This window comes from Anabrus simplex, chromosome 2 (assembly GCF_040414725.1).
Source record: "Anabrus simplex isolate iqAnaSimp1 chromosome 2, ASM4041472v1, whole genome shotgun sequence".
Classification (NCBI taxonomy): Eukaryota; Metazoa; Arthropoda; class Insecta; order Orthoptera; family Tettigoniidae; genus Anabrus; species Anabrus simplex.
This window is the reverse complement of record NC_090266.1, coordinates 740738324-740766131: the sequence shown is the minus strand read 5'-3', so window position 1 is coordinate 740766131 and position 27808 is coordinate 740738324. Positions and strand designations below refer to the sequence as shown.

Sequence of the window (27808 nt, the reverse complement as noted above, 5' to 3'; positions counted from 1 at the left end):
AAATTTGGATATCCACGTTTCATTAAGAGTGTTTGATTGTGGGAAGGGTCATGGCTGATCAAACGAAAGAGGAGAGGATGTTGCGCAGTGGACGGGCGATAAAAGGCAATAACGTATTGAGTTCAGAGGAAGAGTTGTGTAGTCTAGTAGAGGAAATTGAAGATAGAAGTGTAAGTAGTATGGAGAGTGAAGGCAAGCAGAAAGAAGTCAGTATGGAGTCAGATGATAGTAGGATGGGGGGCGAAGCGGAAGTAAACACTAACAATGAAAGTAATAATAATGATCAGTTAATGGGAATGATGCAGTTAATGTTAAGTAAGATAGAGGACACTAAATCTGAGCTTAAAAGTGAATTGGAACAAATTAAAACAGATGTAAAACAAACTAACACTAAAATTGAGAATATTAAATATGAACTTAAAGAACAGTTAGAGCAAACTAAAGCTGAATTAAGCAGGGAGATGAGGGAAAATAAGGAGGAAGCGAATCGGAGAATGGACGAACACAGTAGGCAGTTACGCGATCTGGTGTTAAAAAATGAACATTTTAATAAGCGATTAGAGGACCAGGAAAGTGAATATGTACGGCAAGGGAAAAAGGGAGAAGAAAAGTTTGCGGAACAGAGAAGTGAATTCCTGGAATTAATGGGGAAGGAAAACAACTCTACTAGGGAGGAAGTAATGAGGCAGGTCACTAGTATTGATAAGAGAGTTGACACTCAAAGAGGGGAAATACGGGTATTTAAAGACCACGTCCAACAAGAGATTGACACGGTAAAGCTTAGAATAGAAGATGAGACCCGGGCAAGTGAAGAAAGGTTTGCGATAGCTGAAGAGAATAAGATTGAAATTAGGACATTGAAAGAGAAGCAGGTTAATTTGGAGAGAGAAATTGATAGGAGAGACAGAGATGTAGAATGCCGGATGGAGAAAGCAGAAAATCAGTTAAAACAGGTGGCAAAGGATAAACAGGTTTTCACGGGAAGGCAATGTCTAGGAAATAGCTACATTAGGGAAATTGAACTACCTAAATTTAATGGGAAACAAACGAACCCGCTAGATTTCCTAAAGATGATAGAGAAACGGTTTGAAAAGCGTCTAGAGGAAGGGTCTATGGACTGGGAAGACGTTATGGAAAATATTGACCATGCTTTTGTAGGAGAAACTCGGTCTTGGTTCATGGTATATAGGCAGACGATGACGAACCTGAAAGAATTCAGAAATAAATTTAGAGAGAAATTCTGGAATGAAGCGATACAAGCTAGGGAGAGAGAAAGGGTGGTATTTGGGAGGTACAAACAGCATGAAGGAGTTACTATGACCGAGTACTTCCTGGCACATGTCATGATTTGTCAGAACTTAGATGGTATAACCGAAGGGTCTGATGTAGTAAGACTACTTTTGAGACATTTTCCGGACAGGGTGAGAGAAGCGGCCTGTATGCAAAAAGTTGGAACTATACAGGAGATGGAGAACCTACTAGGCAGTTTTGATGCGTTAGGTAACCTTAGAAGTAGAACGGAGAATATTCAGAACTTTAGTCATCACAACGGAATGAGACATAACGGTAGTACACAGAATCACGAAGCTCGCAATCAGTCCAGACCTCAGCAGAACAGCAGGAGAGGAGCATCTGAATATAGGACAGGAAATTCCCAACGGAGGCCAGAGCAATGTACTAATGAGTCCAACGTCAATACACAAAGGGAACCTTTAAACTAACGAGAGGCTGTAATGTTAGGTCAGAATTCCAGCCTAGTAAGAAGGTAGCGAAGTGTCTTGCCATGAAAGTGTTACCATATGACCTCGATGTTAGAGACGATTTGTTGTATGAACCCGAGCAGAATAATGGAGATTCAAGTAATAAAGTAGTCAATCCCGTTGTTAAATTGAAAGTCTGGGGGGCGTGGGTTAAAGTTTTGATTGATTCTGGTAGCCAAATATCATGTATTAGTTCTCAGTGGTATGAGTCATTAGTAAAACAGGGTATTCAGTTGGAGGAAATGCCTGTTAAGTCTACTTTCATCATTACGGCTGTTGGAAAGAGGTCTAAGTAAATTTGTAAACAAGTAGCTGTCCCGATCTGTATTAATAATTTTATTAGCGTTCAGATATGTTTGGTAATTCCGCATTTAATATTTGATCTTATCTTGGGATCTGACTGGTTAACGTTAAAAGTGGCTCAGTTAAATTACAATGATCTAGTGCTAAATTTGAGGTGGAATAATGAGGATATCAAGGTCAAGTTTGAGGAGGAAATTCAGAGGAAAACGGAAGTTAGTACAGTGTGGAGAATGAGAGAGGTTTCTAAAGTTAATGAAGAGGCTAGTGAGGGCCTGAAGTTGTGTCAGTTGTGGATTCATGAGGATAAAATATGTGGCTTGAAAGAAGCCGTAAGTAGAAATGAGTTGAATGAAGTCCAGGAGGACAAGTTATTTGAAGTGTTATGTGAACACGTGGAGATTTTCTCCGAGAAACCTGGTGTTACCCATCTGTATGAACATTCTTTTTCTGTGCTGGATAAGACTCCATTCAGCGGACCGCGGTATCCGATACCACACAAATATGCAAAAGCAGTAGAGGATCAAATTCAAGCTATGTTAGCAGACGATGTGATTGAGTTATCAAACAGTTAATATGTTAATCCCTTAATTGTTGTGCCTAAGTCTGATGGATCAATACGTTTGTGTATTGATGGCAGGGAGATGAACCGACGTATTGGTGCTGATCAGTTGAGATCACAAACCATTGAAGAGTTGATACAGAATTTTCAGGGTAAGAGTTGGTTTTCTACGTTAGATCTCAGGAGTAGTTTTTGGCAGATACCTTTAAGATCAGAAGATAGGCCTCTTACTGCTTTCAGCTATAAGCATAGTTTGTACCAATTTAGGCGTGTTCCTTTTGGGACCCGTACGAGTTCGGCAGCTCTTATTCGCGCACTAAGTATTGCCTTGGGAGATGATACTGGAGATTATGCTACTATTTATATCGATGATTTGGTTATAGGATCTAGTACCTTTGAAGAGCACTTGGACCACTTGGAGAGGGTTTTTTCTAAATTAGAGTATGCTGGTTTTACTCTGAAACTTGACAAATGTGTTTTCAGTAGACGAGAGGTGACTTTTTTGGGGCACCGTGTATCGGCAATGGGAGTGACGCCTGAGAGCACAAGAATTGAAAAAATATTGAATACTACGACACCTAGAAATATTAAGGAGCTCAGATCGTATATTGGTGTATGTAATTTTTTCAGACGATTTGTAGTGAGGATAAGGTAACGAAGAAATTTTTTCTTTTATATCAAGGCCCATATAAAGTACATAGAAAACTAGGACCCTGTGCTTACAAGTTAGCGGATGGCGAGAGCGTAATGAATGGTTCATACAACATTAGTAGTTTAAGGAGATACCTGTCGTGTGAGGTGGCTGAACCGGATTGTGAGATATAGGTCAGTAACTCGGGGAAGTTGCTACTTGTTATGTCAGACTACGAGCGGTATGTGTTTACGTCTCAATTGTGGTGGTATTTCCTAGTTGTGTTTGTAAACAAGGGAGATGTTTGTGTGACGGTAGATTTACGCTCGTTCATTAACGATAGATCATCTGTTTTCCGTATGTGAGGCCATGAAATTTTATATATTTGTTTTCTGAGATGTTACAGAAGGCTAATTAAAGCTGACGACGGCAAATAATTAATTTTCCCGTATGTGCATTTCTAACTTGCAATAATTTTACCGTGAGCTTAAATCACGTGTGTATTTGTGTGAAGTGTCTTACATCATGCTTCAAGATAAGGCTGAAACATTCGAAAGAGTGATAAAAGTGTAAATTGTTTGTATCATATGTTTTCCATTTTTTTAAATGTAAAAGATTGGAAGAGAACGTGTTACTGCTATCTGGCAAAGCATGTCGGAAAGAGGGAGAGTAAAAAGACAAATAGACACTCGGCAGAGTTTGTAATCTGAATTGTATATATTATGTTATATTCTCTAGGGTAATCTTGTTTTTTTTACAAAAGTGAAAAGTTGCTCATGATGGGCATAATTTAGCATCTAAACCTCAAGATGAACTGAAATAACAGACAGTCGCAATGGGAAGCAGTCTAAGCGAGATATGGAAAGAGTGAGATATAATTAATTGTATGAAAATACTGTCGCTCGTTATGGGCAGGTAATAGAGGTATTTCATGTCAATGTGGGAGTAAGTGTGTGAGTTCTCAACTCATGTGATATTTGTTAAGAACTCATGGGGGCGTATGTAACGTTCCAGACGTTACAGTGTAATTATGTTAATTTTATTATGTGTAATTAATTCAGGAATTTAACGTCATGATATTTATTTTGGTATGTAATTGTATTATAATTCATGTTTAATCATTTGCTCACTATCATTTCATTACTTTGTAACTACGACTTATAAACGAGGGCTGAATATCTTCATATTCACTTAGATTCTTGCGACAGTCGGTTAAAATTAACTTGCAGTAGATTTCAGTTATCTTGCCACATCACCGAGGAGGAAGGAAGGACAAATTTAGACATCAAGTTCTGAGAAAAGCGAGCACGTGTTCACGCGTCCTAACGTAAGCTACCGTATTTCGACCAGAATTATTCGAACTGATCAACGCCTATATTTTCAAAGGAGCGTCATGTTGCCATGGATACTGAGTGAAAGGACGAATAGAAGAACAGTTGATATCATGGATATGGCCCGTCAACTCTAATTTCTGGAGTGGGGAGAGAAGTGTCATCTGATTGGACCACGTGGTAGCGGCCTGTAATTAGCGCGAGAGAAGGTTATAAAAGGACGTGTTGGAGCTCCTGGAGTCTCTCTACAACGTCTTATTCGCTTCTGCGAGTCTCTCTACATTATTCTACGATCTTCTACGAGGCTTCTACTTGATTTTCTACTTGATTCTGCGTCTCGATACTTAGAAATTCTGAATGAGGTGTGTATAGCCACTCTCATGAGGAAGTACGTACAGCACGGCTGCAAGACCGGTTTGAACCAGTCTAAGTCAATAGATAGTTTTAATCTAGATAGAAATGAAACTTCAGAGAACATTATCAGTAAAGTTGGAAGGATTCTTAATTGAGTATCCTCTCCATATAACCCAAGGTGGTTCTTCTAACTGTGACATAGGGCTTATCTCCAATCTATGGGATAAAGCATAATAGGGAGTGTTAGTTTTGAAGTCATCTTCCAATTAGTGGTGGGTGCAATTTGTAAGGCAGGAATGGTACTGAGCTGCAGATGAAGAGATATCAAAGACGACCGGTGATGTTCCAGCTACAAGGAGGGAAGCTTTCCAAGGACCAGCAGAACAAGACGACATGGTGAGCAAGCGAGTTAAAGATATTGCAAGTTTTCGCGAAGTAGAGTCATTCAATTTTTTATTAAATTCATTTTCTAATTTAAATTCAGTTCTCGTTAAACCGTCGTCATTCATATTAAATATAATAAATAGTATTTTTCTAGTTCACTTTCATTAATCTGCCTTAATTAGCCTTTTGATTTCTAATTCTCCTACTTAATGATTAGTGTACTATCACCTCACCCCTGTGATAAGAGTCTGTCCAAGCTTGATTATAAATTTTATCTTTAAGTCCTCAACTTAAAGATTGGCGCCCTTTGCTTGCTTGGTTGCATTTCTCATTTGATGATTGTTCTCCGAGCGGGGAAGGCACAACCTTATCGCCCGGAACTTGCACATGTGCCTGAGATGTTTATCTCTTCATATAGTGTAATCCACCTATCTTACGTGCAGGTGTAATCCGAAATAACTTTAAACAAGTGTTGCAATTCTGATGGGGCATGATGGATAGCTGCCTGATACATTCTTTTAGACCACCCAGAAGTCTTCTGGATCAGTATTGCTAGTGCAATTTAAGCGGGTTCGTGGAGTTTATATTTGAAAGGGACTATTTTGATTCTAATAATTTGCGCAAAATATTCAAGCAAGTTGTTCTTGAATGCTAATCTCATGGTCCTTTGCCATATCTCCTGCATTTTCATGTAGAATACGAACCTCACGCAAGTGAATGTTTATTTCATAAATCCGACTTGCAATGGCTAGAATTTGAACGCTGCCACCGTAGTGAAAAGCCAGTGACGATATTTCAGCTATCATGCTGTGTAGAGAAGTGGTGGCTCGTGGCCTGAAATTAAGGCGAAACGCCGGAACACCGGAGCACCAGATAGAGCAGATATGCACTTTTCAGATTGGCATGATTTAATCGTGTTCTTTTAACTTGTATTTTGAACAAAAGGGATCAGGATTTAGGTTTTCTGGAAGGTGCAGTAGGTTACTATCCTCTACAGTCTGCAGCGTCCTCTTGTCCGTGTGAAAGGGAAAGGGAGCGCGGATTTGGAGGGAGAAAATACCGTCAGTTCCAGAAAGCCATTTACAGACAGACAGGGAAATGTCCCAAACTACACTGCCTACAGCTTGTTTGAACCTACCATGGATTATCTTACTGTACAATTAAAAAAACATTTTACGGAAACACACTGCTTATTCTGTCTTTACGGGTGGAGAATATTTTCAATGATATCGTCACGGAATGGTTGTTTCTCCATCAGATGGTGTAGGAGATCCTTATGAATGGAGATGCATAACGGTAATGTTAATCTTACTTGCCCCATTGAATTGCGAATATCGCTCATTATGCGGTTGAGTGCAGAAAAACTTCGCTCCATCGAAACACTTGTCAACACTAGAGAAAATACTGTAGCCCGTGCGTTTTTTGAAATATATCCTTGTTTTCCTTAATAAGTTTAGTGGTATAGGTCATTTGTCTAAAGAAGCTGTAATTCTGTTTTTAAGCGATTTATCTTCCATTTTGATAGGTTTTATTTTTGAAGGGTGAACAGTACATTCAAAGGAAAAGCTGCGGAATGTAGAAGAAAGTTTGAAGGATCTGCGACGGTACAAAACTGAAGTTGGTCAGTGTCTTGAAATCTAGTACTAATTTGTATCACAATCATATAAGTTTAAAGGATTTCAAAAAATAGGTATTTATATTTCTGGAATAGATCGTATTGACAGCTTAACGTATTTTCGCCCTGAGAGTTCCCTTTTTTGTTTAGTTGTTTCTAAAATTTGGTTGAACACTTCATCTATACTTCTTGTTTAATAAACTAGACAGTACCTTTTACTTCCTGCCTGCTGTCATTTCTTGATGGATACAGTACTTATGCATCCATCTCTTGGCACAGGCCAGAGCAAAGTGTAGCTTCCACCGAAGTCCCAGTCAACATCCATGGCTGTGACAATATGGAAGCTGCTGGGATACGGGTAGTGCTGAGTAATGACATTCAGAGCATGAGCATCTGAGTGTTATGAAAGGTGCTGCTCACAGGGTCAGTCGTACTGCAATAGTACTTTCTGACCCAGTGAGGAAAGCAATGGCAAACTACCTCACTCCTCATCTTGCCCAGTATGCTTCATTTTTGTGCTGCCATTGGGTTTTGGGGTTTCCTTATAACCGCATCACCTTTGGTGCTGCTATTTGAGGATCCAACCAGCCTCTGGGCTGTTGACCTGACAGACAGACAGACACCTTTTACTTGCCCCTCACAAAAATACACGTCCAGCGATTACTTTTGGAAAATATCAAATAAAGGACTTGTAAACTGAAAGATCTCATTAAATGCGATAACCAGAAATGCAAACTGAAAATCGCTCATAATATTGAGAAACTCATCTGAAAGTCAGAATGATGTAAGACCAGATTCAGAACTGTTAGCTATTGTGGTTAAGATTCAGTTTATGTTTCTCGTAGATATCGAAAAAGCTAGTTAGTAAGAACTTTGTTTTAATTTGCAGAAAAAGGAGATAAAACCATAAGAAAAATCTCTTCGTAGTTTTCTTCTTGACATGATGTTTCTTTTACTGGGCTGTCGGGTAGTTCTAAGATGCATAATTATTCCCATCTCAAAAGCAGATAACGATTAGACTTTCTCCTTTCGTTTCTCGGAATTACAGAGTGAAATATCTGCTGCATTCCACAGGGGATTTTATGGATACAGTTAACTTGAGACATCCACTGGAAATGGCCAGTTTACACCTGAAAAGTGCTTTGGAAGATTCATTGTGATTTATTATTTTACTGTGAAGTAACGTTATTACGAACTACTGATATTTAAAGTCGTTTTTGTGAACGAAAATTTCCCTTTCCAAACGTAGAAAACTGGGCAGAGAGTGCCGTGTTTTTAAAGAAAAATGGATTGATGACTATTTTTGTATTGAGTACAGTGGAAAAGTAGTCCGACTCATTGGCTGAATTGTCAGCGTTGGGGGTCCCGGATGCGACTCTCGACCGGGGATTTTAATCGCGTCTGATTCATTTTTCTGGCTCTCGTACTGGGTTTTTGTGTTTTCCTCAACACTTTCCTCGTCATATGCACACCACACATCACACTGCCAACTACCACGGAAACACCAATAGTGATTACATCCCTCCATATAGGTTTCGCGTCAGGAAGGGCATCCGGCCGTAAATCAGGGCCACATCCATATGAGCTCTACAGTTTGCACCCGCGACCCCATAGAGGTGGGAAAAACGGTAGTAGAAGAAGAAGAGAACAGTGGACAAGTAATGTGTCTGATATGCAAGGAAAATATTTGAGTTTTTAAAGAATGCAATATCAGGCGCCATTATGATTCTAAGCACAGATCTGTATATAATAAATACGATGGAGTATTACGGAGGGAAAAGATTTCAAATTTAATGGTCTCACCGTTCAAAAACAAATGTTCACGAAACATATCGAGGAAATTATAGCTGCAGTCGGCGCTAGTTATAGAGTTGCACATTTATTAACCACGAAAGGAAAACCATTTTCTGATGGGGAGTTTGTGAAGAACTGTATACTTTCTGTAATAGAAGAAATGTGTTCTGAAAAGAAACAACTGATGCATTCGGTCAGCTTATCGCGGAGCGCAATGACGAGAACAGAACACGGGGAAAATTTGTGCTCACAACTGCGCGAAAACTCGAAATCATTCGAGTGCTTTTCGTTGGCTTTGGATGAAATGAATGACGTCCGTGATACAGCACAACGTTTAATTTTCATTCGTGGCATTGACAAAGAGTGTGAAATAACAGAGGAGCTGGCATCATTAAGAAGCATCCACGGAACTACAACAAGCGAGGATTTGCTCCTCCAACTGAACAAAACATTGATGGGCCTCGGTTTAGGATGGGATGGATTGGCTGCCATAACAACAGATGGAGAAAGGAATATGAGTGGCACAAAAACTGGATTAATTGCAAGAATAAGAAACGAATTTACTAATAGAAATACTGATATGGCTCTTGAATTACACTGCATAATTCATCAACAAGTGCTATATGGAAAAGTATTATTAGGTTGGTGCATACGTTTGTAGCATTTTAACCAAGAGTTTATTAAACATATCAGATACACATAAGAGGGAAAAGTTGTAATCATCAGTAACATATTCTCCTTCACTATTTACAGCAGTCTGCCAAAGCTGGGGTAACTTTTCGATTCTGCGCCTATAGAAATCACGTGGTTATGAGTCGAAGAACTCGTCAAGTCATGTTCGGAGCGCATTTTCATCCGAAAAGGATGTTCCTTGAAGGTTGTTCGATGTAGAGCGGAAAAGGTGAAAATATGAGGGCGCAAAGTCAGGTGAATAAGGTGGGTTCGGAATGACTTCTCAACCCAATTCCTATAATAGTGTTTTTGTCAGGTTAGCAGAGTGTGGTCGGGTGTTATCGTGGAGCAGCATCACTTCATCCAGTCTTGCTGGTCGTCTTTTTCTTGGATTGCGTCTGCAAGACATCTCAGTTGTTGGCAATAAATGTCAGCAGAGATGGACTCAATCATCGGCAATTCCACTCATTTCTGACTGAAATTGATTGTGATTACGGCGATGTGATTAATAATAATAATAATAATAATAATAATAATAATAATAATAATGCAATTTGCTTTACGTCCCACTAAATACTTTTACGGTTCTCGGAGACACCGAGGTGCCGCAATTTAGCCACGAAGTAGTTGATTCGTGCCAGCAAATCTACCGACACGAGGCTGACGGATTTGAGCACATTCAAAAACGACCGGACTGAGCCAGGGGTCAGAAGGCCAGCGCCTCAACCGTCTGAGCCACTCAGCCCGGCATGTAATGAAGGTACGCTGACAGTCGTCGTGATATTTTGAAACCCTTCCTTCATCTTCGTGAAGAAATAAGTACATTTATGAACATGACGCGGAAAGAAGTGGCAGAATTTGGGGACGAAAACTGGATGTGGGATTTAAGAATACTCGCAGATTTAATGCAACATTTAAATATTTTGAATAAGGGATTACAAGGGAAAGGCGTGCCTTTAAATGAAGTGTATAGTTATGTTCCTTTCTTTCTTTCTTAATCTGTTTACCCTCCAGGGTTGTTTTTTTTCCCTCGGACTCAGCGAGGGATCCCACCTCTACCGCCTCAAGAGCAATGTCCTGGAGCGTGAGACTTTGGGTTGGGGATACAACAGGGGAGGAGGACCAGTACCTCACACAGCCGGCTTCACCTGCTATGCTGAACAGGGGCCTTGTGTGTGGGGGATGGGAATATCGGAAGGGATAGACAAGGAAGAGGGGAGGAAGTGGCCGTGGCCTTAAGTTAGGTACCATCCCGGCCTGGAGGAGAAATGGAAAACCACGGAAAACCACTTCCAGGATGGGTGAGGTGAGAATCGAACGCACCTCAACTCAGTTGACCCCACGAGGCAGAGTGGTCCCAGTTCCAGCCCGCGTACCACTTTTCAAATTTCGTGGCAGAGCCGGGAATCGAACCCGGGCCTCCGGGTGATTGTGGTGGAGTTTCAAGACCTTCGGGCAGTTGTACAACAGCCACTCCCTGACAAGTTACGATTTGTGCTTGAGGTCGATATCTTGGTAAAACTTGAAAGTACACTGTATACCAAGTTGTTCCGCAAATTGTCGCAAATTATTTTTGAGGATAGCCAAATACCCCCTTTTTTGTCAAAGTATCTTCAATGAAACTCAGTGCACCAACCCCGTTCGATGCTACACATCCCTACACGATTGCTCTTCCTCCACAATTTTTTTACCGTTGCTTGTAAATTGCTTGTTCTCAGTTCCTCGTGACGTTTCCGCCGCACCAGTTGCTTTCCATCGGACCCGAAGACGTTGAACTTTGACTCTTCAACAAATAACACAACCTCCCACCAAGCAGTGGGTTTGCTTACGTAGGTTTCTGCGAACTCGAGCCGCTTGTTTTTATTTACCGCACTAATGTATGGTTTCCTCCTAGCTCTTCTCCGCAAGAACTCATTCCTTCGCAGTGCTCTTCGCACGGTCTCAGTACCCACTTTCTTTCCACACTCCTCTAAAACAGCTGCTGCCAGTTTCGGAGCACTAATTTTCGGATTTCGTTTTCCATTCTGAAGCACAACCGCTCCTCTCGTTGTGTCAGCCATCTTGGTCTGCCTGTCTGGGGAATTGAATCAATTTTGTCTTCATTTTTGCATTGTCTTATTATATCTCCAATTGTTGTTCTGGTTATGTTAAGCATCTGCGATATCTTTCTATGCGATTTACCTCGAGCACGATAGAATAGCTGACGTTCTTCAAACGTGGTATTGTGTTGTCTTTTCCACCCCATTTGATACCATTCCGCAACACTGCAGCAAATTATTTCTGCACGACGTGTCTCGCGGCACCGCACTCCTGAACTGAACGTTTTGCAACGCTATCTGCCCTGTCTCTGTCAATGAACACAACGGCAATCCCGGCCTTTTCGGGTGACCGAATATATTTGAGGCGTGTCATTTCACCCATGTCCACTATGTCCTTTCTTTTACAGCATACTGTACATCAATGTTCCGTTATTCCAAATGTAGCTGCAGTCGCTTAAGTGCGGCCAGTATCCAGTATTCGGGAGATAGTAGGTTCGAACCCCACTATCGGCAGCCCTGAAAATGGTTTTCCGTGGTTTCCCATTTTCACACCAGGCAAATGCTGGGGCTGTACCTTAATTAAGGCCACGGCTGCTTCCTTCCCACTCCTAGCCCTTCCTTGTCCCATCGTCGCCATAAGACCTATCTGTGTCGGTGCGATGTAAAGCAACTAGCAAAAAACAAAGCAAATTTAGAGCCCTTGCCCGTGTATATGATCAGGGACCAAACATAACCTGTAGCTGACTCACACAGCATGAATGTTTTGATACCGAATCTGGCTCTCTTGAGAGGCAGATATTGGACCCATCCCAATCGTCCTTTCTACAGCAGCAAGCTTTCGTCAGTTGTCACATCCCTTTCCGGGGTACACACAGTTCCAAATTTAATAGATATGTGATTCAGGATAGGCCATATTTTGTTTAGTTTAGGTTGTGGATGATTTTCTGCAACATATGTACTATTGTCCGAAAAATGTAGGTACCTCTTCAAGTTAAGAAATCTTCGAAAAGGAAGAAGTTGACGAAATATGGGTGTAGCTAATATAGGTGCCTTGGACCAATACATTTGATATGTAGGTTTCTTTACAATGCTTTGCAATATTGTCAGCGCGATAAAAATATACATTTCATCAATTGTTGTGTCCTTCCATTCCAGAGCATTAGTCTGTCTTGCATATCTGTTAGTCTCGGTCACCAAAATATCTATAAAGTCATCGTCAATGAACTGACTAATATAGTGCGTAACATCCTCACAACACGGCTGGAAATGTATTTCAGGATTAGCCTTGAAAGGAAAACGTGGTGGGGCAGGTGGTAGTGTTCCGGAAATATCAATTTCACACCACTGTCTTGCACTTTCAATATCACAATCAGATGAACTAAAACTACCACTTTCTTCTTCTGAACTGTCCTCAAAAACTTCTTCAGAATTATCAGACTCACTAAACTCAAAGTCAAACTCTTATTCACTCTCCATTTTCACCTAACAGACAAAGTACACTTAGGTAGCAACAAATGCGGGAAAGCCGCGAAAACGAACTGCCTAAGTCACCGACATCCACTACGGTTGAGTCAGAGACATCTGTTGGCAAAAATAGGACCCTAAAGTAATAATTTCATAAACATCTGGCGGAAATTAATACAATACAAACTCCTTATGTGATGTATTTTCCACTTTTGTTCCAGTCCTGCTCTCTGCTTGGTCTGGTCATCATTGCGATGTTCGTAGCGGCTATCTGGGCTCTCATCCTACGGGCCAGTCTTATCTCCGAAGCTGAATCTCGTATGAACCAGTCACTCAGCCAGTTCGTTGGAAGTCTGTCACGGCATGAAGAGAAAGAAACTATAGCTGGAACGTGGGACACGATGCAAAGCAAGGTACAGCCACATCTTAAGAGTTGTGTGGGTTCCCGTCATTTGTAGCATTCCTATTATTTTATCAACGTTCACATACAAGCTATCAGGTGACAATGTAAGTAAAGTCAACTGATTCTAGGGATACTCTCCACGACTGTAATTTTTGCTTCCATATAGAGATTTGAAGCATCTTTGTCAACAACTCCATGTGAAAAATGTCTTTGAAATTCGTCTGATAACACGTGCGGTTGTCTTGGTGGACATATTTGTAAGTAATATGGGCTAAGATTGAAAAGAGAACTTACAGGTAATATACTATCCCGATATTTACCTTGAAAATCTGCTCTAAGATGACTGAGAATCACATAGAAACTTACTTTTCTTCTAAGTTGACCTCAAGAGATTGAGTGTATCTTCTTGTAGCCCTAGGTAGCTCTCAAGCTAGTAAGAAATACTTCGTGGCAGAAGCGGAAATCGAACCCGAGCCAACTGGGTGACAAGCTAATATCCCGACTCCTAGAACAAGCTGGCGGCTTTCACCTTTAGGCATCAGACCAATTCGAGCCAAATGTTAGGATCTGTAACTACGTGTTTACTCAGCTCGTTTCAAGCACTAATTGTATTCATCTAGCTTTCTTGCTGTCTAATGCTGGAAGTAGATTTCTATTTCCATATACAAGGGGGCAGCAGGTTCTACTATACCTGCCAAAACGTATAGTAGAACATTTCCTACCTCAAAAGTAATCAACATAACTGTTATAGTAGTGCGCATGCCCGTAAACACAAACAAAACCAGTTTGGCAAAAATGTTACGTAACATGTCGTGGCCAAGTACCACCAGCCTTTCGTTGATATCGAAACACAGATGCCCATTAACATAACAAAACCAGTTTGGAGAGAATGTTACGTAAAATGTGACCTAACACCACCAGCCTTCAGCTATTATCGTAGCACAGATGCCCGTAAACATAAACGAAATCAGTTTGGTAAGAATGCTGCTTTACATGGCTGTAATCGAAGCAAAGCTATCCATTCACAACAACAAGGCGTATTACATACTCTAATAACATCGTATCCTTTTGATCGCGAAAGCAACTTCCTAGGATACTAAGAGATTGATATATATTGGTTCGTCGCATCATTCTCGATTGCTACAAGATTTATATGTACTCATACCCCCGAACAACCTGTACATTAGGGGTTCTCTAATTCGCACTACCATCGTACAGGGCGAGTTCCATAGAAGTAGGGATTGTCATTTCAATTGTTATCAAGAAACGATGAATGTTTGCCAACTAGATATGTCTTTCTATTGTTTTAGCTTCAGTGCTGTGGGGTAGCCGGACCATCGGACTATCGTTCGAAAGGAGTGATTCCCTATTCCTGCTGCAACTCCGGTTCACCTCAAGAAGGAGACTGTCATCGCACGAACCAGCGAGGCTGTGTGAGACCACTAGCTGGTCTTATTAGTCGCATACTTCTAGATCTAGCGTGCGTTGCTTTTGGTGCTGCTGCCCTCCAGGTAAGCGGGTAGAGGTAGAGTTTGTCACTATCATAAACACTGTAGATATTGTGGAGACGAGTTATGTAACTATAGAGGAGGGGGCTTCTCATTAATGAAAACACTGTAGGTAAAGAGAAGGGGAGGTTACTACTATTGTAAACACTGTCGATATGGAGGGGTGAAAGTTCTCACTATTGAAATCACTGTAGAAGTAGAGGAGGGGAAGAAGTTCTCACTATTGTAATCACTGTAGGTACTGTATATAGGAGGGGAGGTTTCCACTGTTGTGATCACTGTAGATGAGGGAAGGAAACATGGTAGAATTGAAATAAAGAAACTTGTTATTCATTTTGATCGTCATGAGAATCCACAGCCTGTTTCCAGTCATTTGACCGGGTCGGGAATGGAATGAATGAAGCCCCCATCTAACGGCGAAGATAGGAAATGTGCCGGCTGCCGAAGCCTGTCGCAATCTTCTGGAGCAATGATAAGTGACTGACAGATGAAATGTTATTGGAGAGTGTTGCTGGAATGAGAGATGACAGGGAAAACCGAAGTACCCGGATAAAAATCTGTCCTGCCTCCGCTTTGTCCAGCACAAATCTCACATGGAGTGACCGGGATTTGAATCACGGTATCGAGCGGTGAGAGGCCGGGGCGCTACCGTCTGAACCACGGACGTTTCTTTTTCGTCATCTACGGTCTACATGATTTTCAGGGGGATTGTCTTGCTGTAGTTGTAAAGTCGTGCTAGTTTCACTCGGAAAGACATGGGTTCGGTTCTTCTTCAGAAATAATTTAGAAATAAGTCTTCCTTTTCTGGGAAGGCATATGATCCTCAGATTCACTCGACTTACTACAAAAACGAGTACCAGGTTAAACCCGGAGGTCAAGGCATTTCGGACATATTCTGAGACTGGTGGTCCTTGTGCTCAGGCAGCTAGGACTACCCAGTCTGTCGGTAGTTCCTAAAACATTAGAGTGGAAATATCTCAGTAAAGCGAACACCCTAGTTCACAGAAATTTAACGAGCACGCTCAAAATGTTACAGCAAGCCTGAGATTTATGGGAGTGACGGCGTCCCACATCCATTTGACTTCTTGGAAAAGACCTGGCGAACGAAATAGAATTCGATCCGGGTGCTATTAATACTAATGGGGCTTATGCATGATAGCGAGTAAAATAGGCTCAGTCAGTGAATAAAAATAATATTATTAATAATAACAATGCTTTACGTCCCACTAACTCGTTTTACAGTTTTCAGAGACGCTGAGGTGCCGAAACTTTGTCCCGCAGGAGTTCTTTTGCGTGCCAATAAATCTGCGGACACGATGCTGACGTATCTGAGCACCTTCAAATACCGCCGGACGGAGCCTGGATCGAACCTGCTAAGCTGGGCTCAGAACGCCAGCACTCTACCACCTGAACTACTCAGCCCGGCGAGCTGTGTCTGGATATGTTGGGAGTTAATGATATTCGGGTAAGGGTTCATAACGAGGAAGAGATAGGGGATTACAAGGTGTCCGTAACAGGTGTTAGAAGACGAAAGGCGGAGTCTGGAGTGAGAGTGTTCATTAGGAAAAAAAACCGTAGAACGCAACGTAGGTTACTTTCTCTTAGGCACGTAAATAAATTAATGATGCGGGTATATTTAGTGGTTGGATAAATTAGGACGAAATTTTATCAGTGTATTCACAATGTTATGAAGCAGATGAGGACGAAAGGGTCATACTTTATGAAGCACTGAGTGATGTCATAGTCGAGATCAAACAGGAAGCACGGGATAGTGCTAATGGGTGATTTCAATGGGAGGACTGGAAGTAGAACTGGAGTACTTGAGAAGGAAATAGGTAAATATGAGGAAGGTACAGAAACAAATTGGTACGGGAAGCGTTTACTGGACTTTTATGCTACTACACGTGATTAGTAGTTGCCAATTCATTCTTCCAGCACAAGGCTATTCATCGCCACACGTGGGAACAGATCCAGAGTAGGTGTTGCCATAACTGACTTACGGGGTTACCTAGCCGAGGCGGTAAAAGCCGACCCAGTTCACATGGAATGACGTGGAGTCGATTTCTCGTCGTGAAGCTGAAAATTTTAGAAACGAGATTTCAATTTATGGAGTGGCACATGACGCTGAGGTTCACTCAACCTGAACCAAAAATGAGTACCAGGATAATTTACTGGGGGCAAAGGCGGCCGGGCGTAGAGCTAACCACTCTACCCCACTTAGTACCGAGGTTACGTGTAGTGGAAACCTTTACCTTCCACCGCTCCAAGAGAGATTGATATACTTTGCTTTGCATAACTGACTTTGAAATCGGATAATCTGTTAGGGATGCACGGGTCTTCCGGAGATTTCTCGATGATACAGACCATAATCTCATCTGCAACGAACTAGGTATCACCAGCTCAAGGATAGAGAAAGTGAGGTCTGTAAGTAGACCAATAAGTGTACAAGAAATCTTCAGAATGAGAAACTTTTCTGGACTGTAGTAAAGAATCTTGGAAAGGGATAGAAAAGTGAAATTATTAGCCTGTTGGGCGAACCAACTGAACTCATCATAGATTATAGGGAACCACTGGACAGATGAAAGAAATATTTTGTAAACCTTCTCAATGTAAAAATAAATATTTCTGTTGAAGTCTCGAACAACGGAGTTCATGGGGAGGAGAATAATGATGGGTATGGATTTACGTTCGAGGAACTGGAAAGGATGGGGAATAAATGACAGTGTCATAAAGCAAAATTAATAGCTCAACTCGTCCGGCCGCGCAGTGTAGGGGGCAAGGCGTCCGCCTGTCACCCGGCGGCCCCGGCTTCGATTCCCGGCCGGGTCAGGTTTTTTAGTTGTAAATGATTAATATCCCTGGCGTGGGGACTGGGTGTTTGTATCGTCTCTAACGTTCTTTTCCTCACATTCAACACTTTCTACTTCCGCCATTTACAAAACACACGCAGGTTCCTCACATATGGTGCAAGTAGGGGCAAAAGATCTTTCTAGTTCGACGCCCCGAAAAAATAGCATTTTATAAAAATAAAAAATAATAGATGAACTCTGACTTGGAAATACAAAATATAGTAGAAAGGCAGAAATGAAATGACAACGTGGAGTATTAGGATTAGCACAGAATTTTAAGTATAAAAGCAGTAATTGCACCTATGAAGGATTGCAACAACTATCGATGTAGCCTATTTCGTTCAACTGTATACCAGGCAAGGTGTTCACATACATTTTCAGTCAGTCAATCAATCAATCAATCAATCATAATTGATTTGCATTTAACGCTGTTGCCCAGGAGGCAGATTCCCTGTTAATTGTATTTATAGCATTTTCTTAAATGGTTTCAAATAACTTGGAAATGTATCGAACATTTCCCTTGATACATTATTCCAGTCCCTAATCCCTCTTCCTATAAATACATATTTGTCCCAGTTTGTCTTCTTGAAATCCAATTTTATCTTCACATGGTCTTTCCTACATTTACAAGCTCCACTCAAACTCATTTGTCTACTAATGACATACCACGCCCTCTCTCCACTAACAGCTCGGAACATACCGCTTAGTCGATCAGCTCGTCTCCTTACTCCCAAGTCTTCCCAAACCAATGTTTGCAACATTTTCGTTACACTACTCTTTTGTCGAAATCACCCCGTACAAATCGTGCTGCTTTCTATTGGATCTTTTTCATATTATATTCATATTCTAATTGGAGTCTTTTTTTGCTAGTTGCTTTACGTCGCACCGACACGGATAGGTCTTATGGCGACGATGGGATAGGAAAGGCCTAGGAGTGGGGCGGAAACGGCCGTGGCCTTAATTACGGTACAGCCCCAGCATTTGCCTGGTGTGAAAATGGGAAACCACGGAAAACCATCTGCAGGTTTGCCGACAGTGGGGTTCGAACCCACTATCTCCCGGATGCAAGCTCACAGCTGCGCGACTCTAACCGCACGGCCAACTCACCCGGTAACTGGGGTCTTGCTTGTTGCTGATGCTTGTTGTTTAAAGGGGCCTAACATCGAGGTCATCGGCCCAATTGGGGACTTACCAGGTACTTATATACGTATACGCTCTCCCATTAACATATTTACTTCAACCCCTAAATACCCTCGTGTATATGAAGAGTCCGGCTCCTTGACTGAATGGTCAGCGTAGTGTTCTTCGTTTCAAAGGGCCCCGGGTTCGATTCCTGGCAGGGTCGGATTTTAACCTTAAATGCTTAATTCCATTGAGCCGCCCTCCGTCGTCAGAGGTTCTGTCTTACAAGGGCTGCACCAAGCTAGAAATAACCTCACGAAATTTTATTATCTATATGAAGAGATCTGTAGTGTGTGGAATGTGATAATAATTACTATTGTTCTTAGTTACTACGGCTCACATAAGATGCATAAAATTCTCTACCAGCACAGGGTTTGAACCTCTGAACACAAAACAGAGCGGTGCTTCTTAACCACCGCGACCACGGAGAAATCTGTTCTGGTGGTTCTTACTCCATAGCATTTCAATATACCGGGCAATTGGCCGCGTTGTTTGGGTCACATAGCTATCAGCATGTATTCTGGAGATGGTGGGTTCGAACCCAACTGTCGGCAGCCCTGAAGATGGTATTCCGTGGTTTCCCATTTTCACCCCAAGCAAATGCTGGGATATACCTTAATTAAGGCCACGGCCTCTTTCGTTCCACTCCTAGCCCTTTCCTATCCCATTTTCGCCATAATATCTATCTGTATCGATGCGACGTAAAGCCAACTGTAAGACGAAAAGCAAGTAAGAAGAAATGCAGCTACATTAATGCCCTATTGTAACGTACAAAACGCAGGTGTACTTCGTAATTCGTGTTGAATCGAGAGAGTTTAAGGTAAAGAATTAACGTGTTAAATGAATCGGCTTGGAAAGCATGGTCATGAAGTGTGAATGGAAGATATAGAAGAAAATAGAATCGGCCAAAGAGGGTAAGAGAAGTAAATATAGATTTAATGGATGATGATTAAACTGTGAATTTGATTACAAGGTATGAGGCATGGAAACAGAAGAGGCCACGCTACGAACAGAACTATGGTGGCACTTAGTTCGCTCACAGAGGCATGCAAACAATGCTGAAAGGTACTCCTCTCTATAATGATGATGATGATTGATGATGATGATGATGATGATGATGATGATGATAAATACATAACTATGTAGTCTTCATATATGTATGTATGTATGTATGTATGTATGTATGTATGTATGTATGTATGTATGTATGTATGTATGTATGTATGTATGTATGTATGTACGCGTGTATGTACTGTATGTATATACTTCAATTATCTATTCGCTTATTAATAATGTGTAGATCTGTCTTCGTGATTTAGAGGTTAAGTCCTCTCCACAATAGAACTTGGCAGTTACTCTGTCTGGAGATTCGAGATTCGAATCACAGCGCTGACAGAGGCTACGCTGGGTGTGTTTTCGAAAATTTCACCACGCAAACGCCACGTATTCCAAGCCCTCTTTCGTAATTTTCTGTCCAGCTAATTTATTTAATCTTATTACTACAAACCTCGCAGTAACACAAGTTATTATCTTGTGATCAATACTTTGCAATACATTCCAATAGCAGCGCAATTTTTCACCCTTATCCCAAAGACGTTTTCTTTGAAAGCAGCTGTAATCAGTAACTATTGTTTTCTTCTTCCTGACCTTTTCCCAGTTAATTACGGTCGGCATTTAATGTAATTTTTCCCAGTTTTACGACAGGTTGCCTTTCCTCACGCCAATCCTATGTGCAGGAATGTATTCACTATTGAGTGTTTCTGTGGTAGTTGGTAGTGTGCTTCTGTTGTTCGTAAATGAAGATAAATGTATTAAGATGAACCCAAACACCCAATCCCCGAGCCTCACTTGCTTAACTGTCCGACTCGTTGGCTGAATGGTCAGCGTACTGGCCTCCGGTTCAGAGGTCCCGGGTTCGATTCCAGGCTGGGTCAGGGATTTTAACCTTCATTGGTTAATTCCAGTGGCTCAGGGGCTGGGTGTTTGTGCTGTCCCCAACATCCCTGCAGCTCACACACCACACATAACACTATCTTCCACCACAACAACGCGCAGCTACATACAAATGGCAGATGCCGCCCACCTTCATCGGAGGGTCTGCCTTACAAGGGCTGCAGTCGGCTAGAAATAGCCACACGAAATTAAAACTTGGTTAACTATCATACGTAGTGAGAATTCCCAACCCGGCCGGTAATCCGCGGCCATCTGAACCGAATGCCAGTACTCTGACCATTCAGCCAAGGAGCCGGACGTAATCGACAACTCGGTACTCATCTTACGTCAGGATCGCTGTGAGCTGGTCGGTACCTGTTGTGTATCTCAAAATGAATTTCCAGTTACCAGGCGACTAGTGTCGTCATCAGCAACCTGAGTTTTAATAATTTCGTGTGGCTATTTGTAGCCGAGTGCAGCGCTTGTAAGGCAGACCCTCCGATGAGGGTGGGCGGCATCTGCCATTTGTATGTAACTGCGTGTTGTTGTGGTGGAAGATAGTGTTATGTGTGGTGTGTGAGTTGCAGGGATGTTGGGGACAGCACAAACACCCAGCCCCCGAGCCATTGGAATTAACCAATGAAGGTTAAAATCCCCGACCCGGCCAGGAATCGAACCCGGGACCCTCTGAACCAAAGGTCAGTACGTTGACCATTCAGCCAACGAGTCGGAGAGCAACCTGCGTAAGATTAGTCTAGTTCAATGGTAAACCTTCTGGGCTTGCGATATTTGAAGCAAACATTACGTCATATTTCATTCCTGAGGTCATTTCACCCGAAATCTGAGAAATAACTGAATGATGGGTCTCTGAGCCCGTTTAGAGCCATTTCAGGTTCAAATAAATGCATATTTCGGCTATTTTTATTGCTTTGGTCATATTTTGCTCTTTTAGTGATAATAAGCCAACGGCCGTAGCCGTGTTGAAACACCGGATCCCGTGAGATCTCCGAAGTTAAGCAACATTGGGCGTGGTCAGAAGTTGGATGGGTTGCCACGCGCTGTTGGTGGTGGGGGGGGGGTAAGGGAATGGAGGAGCGGAAAGGAACTGGCCACCCTACCGCACGTAAACTCCGGCTCAGGAACACCTCTGCAGAGGTTCGGACCTGCCTTCGGGCAGAACAACCCTTACCTTACCTTAGTGATAAGAAGGTCATATTTGATTCAATTTAAGAATTTTTGTTCAAATTGCAGCGCCGTTCTTAACAAAGTACATGTTCAAACAGGATTGCAAAATTCTGCAGTAGATGCATTTTTATTTCTTTTCCCGAAAGAGACAGGCAGCAGCTATACAAGACATGATTCCGAGAAAGATGCTGTACGAACGTACGTCGACAGATACGAAACGCATGCTAATACTTCATTTTTGTTATTATTTAGGAAAACAGAGTGAGAACTGCATCTTGGGGCTATGGTAGAGAACGAATGTATAAATTTTTAATTTACCTGCTGTTGCTCTGTCAGTTTGCATGATTAAATGTGTCTGCTCTACTGTCGCTAATCACTTTTTGACACCTTTAATGTCAGTAATACTCTAATACTTGCCATGTTTTACCCCTTTTTCAGGTCATATTTAGCTCATTTTAGGGGATATTTGCTTGCATATTTTGTACTTCTTTAGGTCATAAAATTCTGAGTGATTACTATAATAGCAGTAAGACATTGATCTTTGTTGTATTCCAGATTGTCGGTGTGTTCATGTCTTGCTGGCTGTCCAACTCCGTCACCAACGAACGTAGAAGACAGAAGGTCTAGCCACAGAATGGCTCTCTAATTTGTATGTTTTGTACTATTTAATTCTATATTTATATATAGCTTTTATACAAACATTTTAATACTGTGCATTGTTGATGAATAAAAACGATTTTTAGATTCGAACAGCGCATAGAACTATTAAATAGGGGGACAGTCGTGATTTCTTCTGAGGACGCCAAACAAAGATCTTCGGGAAGCGTCCGTCTTACGTATTATTATAATGTTATTTGTTTTATGTATTATCATCTACTTCCACAGTTTTCAGAGACGCCTAGGAGCCGGGAAATTGTCCCACAGACGTTCTTTCTCTACTGAATGTGGCACCTCGTTGCTGCAGCTTCGTCTGACGTCACGTTTGGCTCATTGCTTTACTATCTACTATATTCGAGTGTGTTCGATCATACTACCACCCCTCGTTTCTCTTAAACCTCAATGAATATAAATTGGACCATCTTACCTCCATTCTTCAGTTCGTGTTCTGCATCGGTTGTTCGAGCTCGCGGTAGTGTTCTTTTTAATTGAGAAGCTAGTTCTACCTAATTCCCTTAACGAGGTAAGGGACTGAGAGATCAGCTTTTAAATTCACAACACCTCCACGGGGCAGTATGAAATTTAAGGCTTAACCTTCCCCCATCATGGCACTGCTGCCTGAAGGGCCTTGGCCTACAAAGCAACCGCTGCTCAACCCGAAGACCTGCAGATTACGAGGTGTCGTGTGGTCAGCACGACGAATCCTCTCGGCCGTTATTCTTGGCTTTCTGACCGGGGCCGCTATCTCACCGTCAGATAGCTCCTCAATTCTAATCACGTAAGCTGAGTGTACCTCAAACCAGCACTCAGATCCAGGTAAAAATCCCAGACCTGGCCGGGAATCGAACCGGGGACCCCCGGGTAAGAGGCAGCCACCCCACCCCTACACCACGGGGCGGGCAAGGCTTGCCCCTCCTAATTTGTAAACTTTATTTCTAGACCAGCTATCTCGGGAGAGGTAAGACATAAGCTTAGTTAGCGGACTTTTGGTTATGCAATATGGTAAAATATATTGTCACTCGCCGGTCTGGTGAGCAAATTTTTCCAAAATATTTCCACAAATGGCAACTATCTCTGTGTTCTGTTTGTATGAGCACCTTCTTAAAACTGTATGTGAACCACATTACTGGTTCTCGAATGTGGCTTATTATTAGTGAAAGGATTTTACGGTACAACACCCTTCTAAAAAATATAGCTATCTTCGTATAGATAGGTCAATGTATGTATTTGGGGACATGAAATGCAGCTAAATAAACACAATTTGTTGTACCTTTTTTGTGAGATTACTACACTTTGTCATTTTTCCCTTCTATTTGACGCTTCAGTCTCCCCCCCCACACACACACACACACACACTTTTATCTACCTTTTTATTTTATTTTTCTCTCTTTTTGAACAAATTTTTAAAATGTTGTTTAATCAGAAGTCAAATGTAGTCAATAAATCTATATATATAAAATAGCTTGTCCTGACTGACTGACTGACTGACTGACTGACTGACTGACTGACTGACTGACTGACTGACTGACTGACTGACTGACTGACTGACTGACTGACTGACTGACTGATTCATCATCGCCGAGCCAAAACTACTGGACATAATGAAATGAAATTTTGGAGATACATTCATATTGAAATGTAGGTGCTCGCTAAGAGAGGATTTTTGGATATTCCATCGCTAAGGGGGTGAAAAGGGGGGTGAAATTTCAAAATGAGTGTATCTATATCTGAGAACTTTAAAAGTTTGCAAATGTAAAAATTGGTATATAGAATCTTCTTTAAAAATAAGGGAACATGTATTTTTTTGTTTTCAGAAAATCCCAATGGGACGGGGGAAAAAGGGTGAAAAAGTGGTTCAATACCTTTAATGAGGATACCGGTACTTATATCTCAGACCTGAAAATTGGTACTTTTGATCTATTTTAAAAATAAAGAAACACGTATATTTTTGTTTTTGGAAAATCCAATTAATGGGAGGGTGAAAAGGGGGTATTTTTAAAATGAGTGTATCTATATCTCAAAACTTTGAAAGTTTACAGATGTAAAAATTGGTATTTACAATCTTCATTAAAAATTAAGAAACACGTATTCTTTGTTTTCGGAAAATCCCAATAGGAGGGGTGGAAAGGGTTGAAAAAGGAGTTGAATGCATTTAATGAGGACACTTATATCTCAGAAACTGAAGATATTATAGACCTGAAAATTGGTGTTTTGGATCTCCGTTAAAAATTAAGAAACACGTATTTTTTTGTTTTTGGAAAATCCAGTTAACTGGGGGGGGGGTGAAAAGGGTTTTTTTAAAATTGATTGTGTCTATATCACAAAACTTTTAAAGTTTATAAATGTAAAAATTGGTATTTAGAATCTCCTTTAAAAATAAAGAAACACGTATATTTTTGTTTTCAGAAAATGACAATAGGAAGGGTGGAAAAGGGTGAAAATGTGTTGAATGCCTTTAATGAGGCTAATTATATTTCAGAGCCTGAAGACATTACAGACCTGAAAATTGGTATTTGGGATCTACTTTAAAAATAAGGAGAAGGTATTGTTTCGTTTTTAGAAAATCCAAAAAAAATGGGGGTGAAAAGGGGGGTGAATTTTTAAAATGAGTATATCTACATGTTAAAATTTTAAAAGTATACGGATGTAAAAATTGGTATTTTGAAATTCCTTTAAAATAAAGAAACATGTATTTTTTGTTTTCGGAAAATCCCAATAGGAGGGGTGAAAAAGGGGTTGAATGCCTTTAATGAGGATACTTAAATCTCAGAAACTGAAGATATTACAGAACTGAAAATTTGTATTTGGGACCTCCTTTAAAAATAAAGAAACATACTTTTTTGCTTTTGGAAAGTCCAAATAGTGGGGGGGGGTTGTGAAAAAGGGGGGATTTTTAAAATGAGTGTATCTATATCTCAAAACTTTAAAAGTTTGCACATGTAAAAATTGATATTTAGAATCTCCTTTAAAAATAAAGGACCACGTATTTTTAACTTTTTTTGGAAAATCCAATTAATGGCAGTTAAACAGGATTGACATACTGGGGTGAATTTTTTGAAAGACTATATCTAGAGAATATCTGAGAAGCGTAGAATGTTACAGACGTAAAAAGTGGTTTTTGTAATCTTCTGTAAATGTAAAGAAACATAGGTGATTTGTTCTTGGAAACTCCTCTTAAGGGGAACTAAAAAGGGGGTGAAATTTTAAATTGAGAATGTATACAGTATATCTCAAGAAACTTAACATGTTACAGACGTGAAAAATGTTTTTTTTAATCTCTATTAAAAGTAAAGAAACGTGTATTTTTAGTTTTCGGAAATACCACTTGGGTGGAGGGGGGGGGTGTTAAAAGTGACTGAAAATGGTGTTGATTTCTTTTAATTAGGCTACTATTATCTCAAAAATGAAGATGTTACAGACGTGAAATTTGATATTTGGAATCTGTTTTAAAAGTAAAGAAACACGTATTCTCGGAAAATCCAATGGATGGGGGGGGGGGGGAGGTGAAGGAAATGAAACATTAATTGACTTAATTGTATGAGAATACTTACATCTAATAAAAACTAAAGTTGTTAGGGCCTACAGACGTGGAAATTGGTATTTGGATCTCCTTTAAAAACAAAGAAAAGCCCGTTTGGAGGGGGGTATATCTTGGGGGCGGGATTGAAAAGGATTTGAATTCCTTTCATGAGGACACATAAATCAAAAACTGAAGAAGTCACAGCCGTGATAATTGGTATTTAGAAGATCCTTTACTATTAAAGAAACAAGTATTTTTTGCCGAAAATTCACTTGGGAGGGGGGCGGTGTGAAAGTGAAAAAAAGTGAATTATTTTAATCTCAAAACTGAAGGTAATAGACGTGAACAATGGTGTTTAGAATCTCCTTTAAACATAAAGAAACACGCCTTCTTTTAGTTTTTCGGGAGGGGGGTAAATAAACTTAACGGCGGTGGGGTGTAAAAGGAGGTGAGACAATTGATTTTACTGTTCATAATGTATTTATAAGGAGCCTCCGTTGCTCAGGCGGCAGCGCACCGGCCTCTTACAGCTGGGTTCCGTGGTTCAAATTCCGGTCTCTCCATGTGACATTCGTGCTGGACAAAACGGAGGCGGGACATGTTTTTCTCCGGATACTCCGGTTTTCCCTGTCATCATTCATTCCAGTAACACTGTCCAATATAATTTCATTTCATTTGTCATCCATTAATCATTGCCCCAGCGGAGTGCGACAGGTTTCGGCTGCCGGCACAATTCTTATTGTCGCCGCTAGATGGGGCTTTATTCATTCCATTCCTGACCCTGTCGAATGACTGGAAATAGGCTGTGGATTTTCGATGTACTTATTCTGATCATAAACCGATCATTTTTAACCTTTCCTGGGTTCGTTTTCACGAGCCATCTTTTTCTTCGGAGAACGTTCTTAGATTACAGTAGATTCTCCTGTCATATAAATAAAAATTTAAACAAATTTGAAATAAACGATAGGAATGAGATTGACCGTCGAATTTTTCACCTCTATAATAAGTTCAATAATGCACGGAAGTACGTCATTCGTATGGCCAGAAATCCCGCACACTTGCCTACGCGCGACAATGGCGCTGGTCACATTCTCAACAATGACAACGTCAGCAGATAGTAGGTTCGAACCCCACTGTCGGCAGCCCTGAAAATGGTTTTCCGTGGTTTCCCATTTTCACACCAGGCAAATGCTGGGGCTGTACCTTAATTAAGGCCACGGCCGCTTCCTTCCCACGCCTAGGCTTTTCCTGTCCCATCGTCGCCATAAGACCTATCTGTGTCGGTGCGACGTAAAACAACTAGCAAAAAAAAAATAAGATACAGTCCCAGCATTTGCCTGGTGTGAAAATGGTTTTCTGTAGTTTCCCATTTTCACACCAGGCAAATGCTGGGACTGCACCTTAATTAAGGCCACGGCCGCTTCCTACCCACTCCTAGTCCTTTCCTGTCCCATCTTCCCCATAAGACCTATCTGTGTCGGTGAGACGTGAAGCAATAGTAAAAAGAACTTTTTCAGCTCTTTGTCATGCATAAAATACTCCTTGCGACAGAGTTCTCATCGGATTCACCTGAATTTTTCAGAGAATGTTTGAATATGTACAGTGATTAAATGTAGCTCTGCGTTGAATATTACCTTCGCATTTTTACTCCTGAAATAACACGAAA

At 41.1% G+C, this 27808-nt stretch overlaps 1 protein-coding gene across 1 annotated transcript in view; it reads left to right on the top strand.

Moving 5' to 3' along the window:
- LOC136863083 (23 kDa integral membrane protein) overlaps positions 1 to 22715 on the top strand; it is a 57672-nt gene extending 34957 nt beyond the window's left edge. Inside the window, exons 3-5 of the mRNA XM_068225854.1 lie at positions 13128 to 13319; positions 14620 to 14820; positions 22521 to 22715. Coding sequence (XP_068081955.1) covers positions 13128 to 13319; positions 14620 to 14820; positions 22521 to 22592 — 465 coding nt within the window. The 3' untranslated portion in view covers positions 22593 to 22715. The remainder of the gene's footprint in view (positions 1 to 13127; positions 13320 to 14619; positions 14821 to 22520) is intronic.
- The last annotated feature ends 5093 nt before the right edge of the window (positions 22716 to 27808 follow it).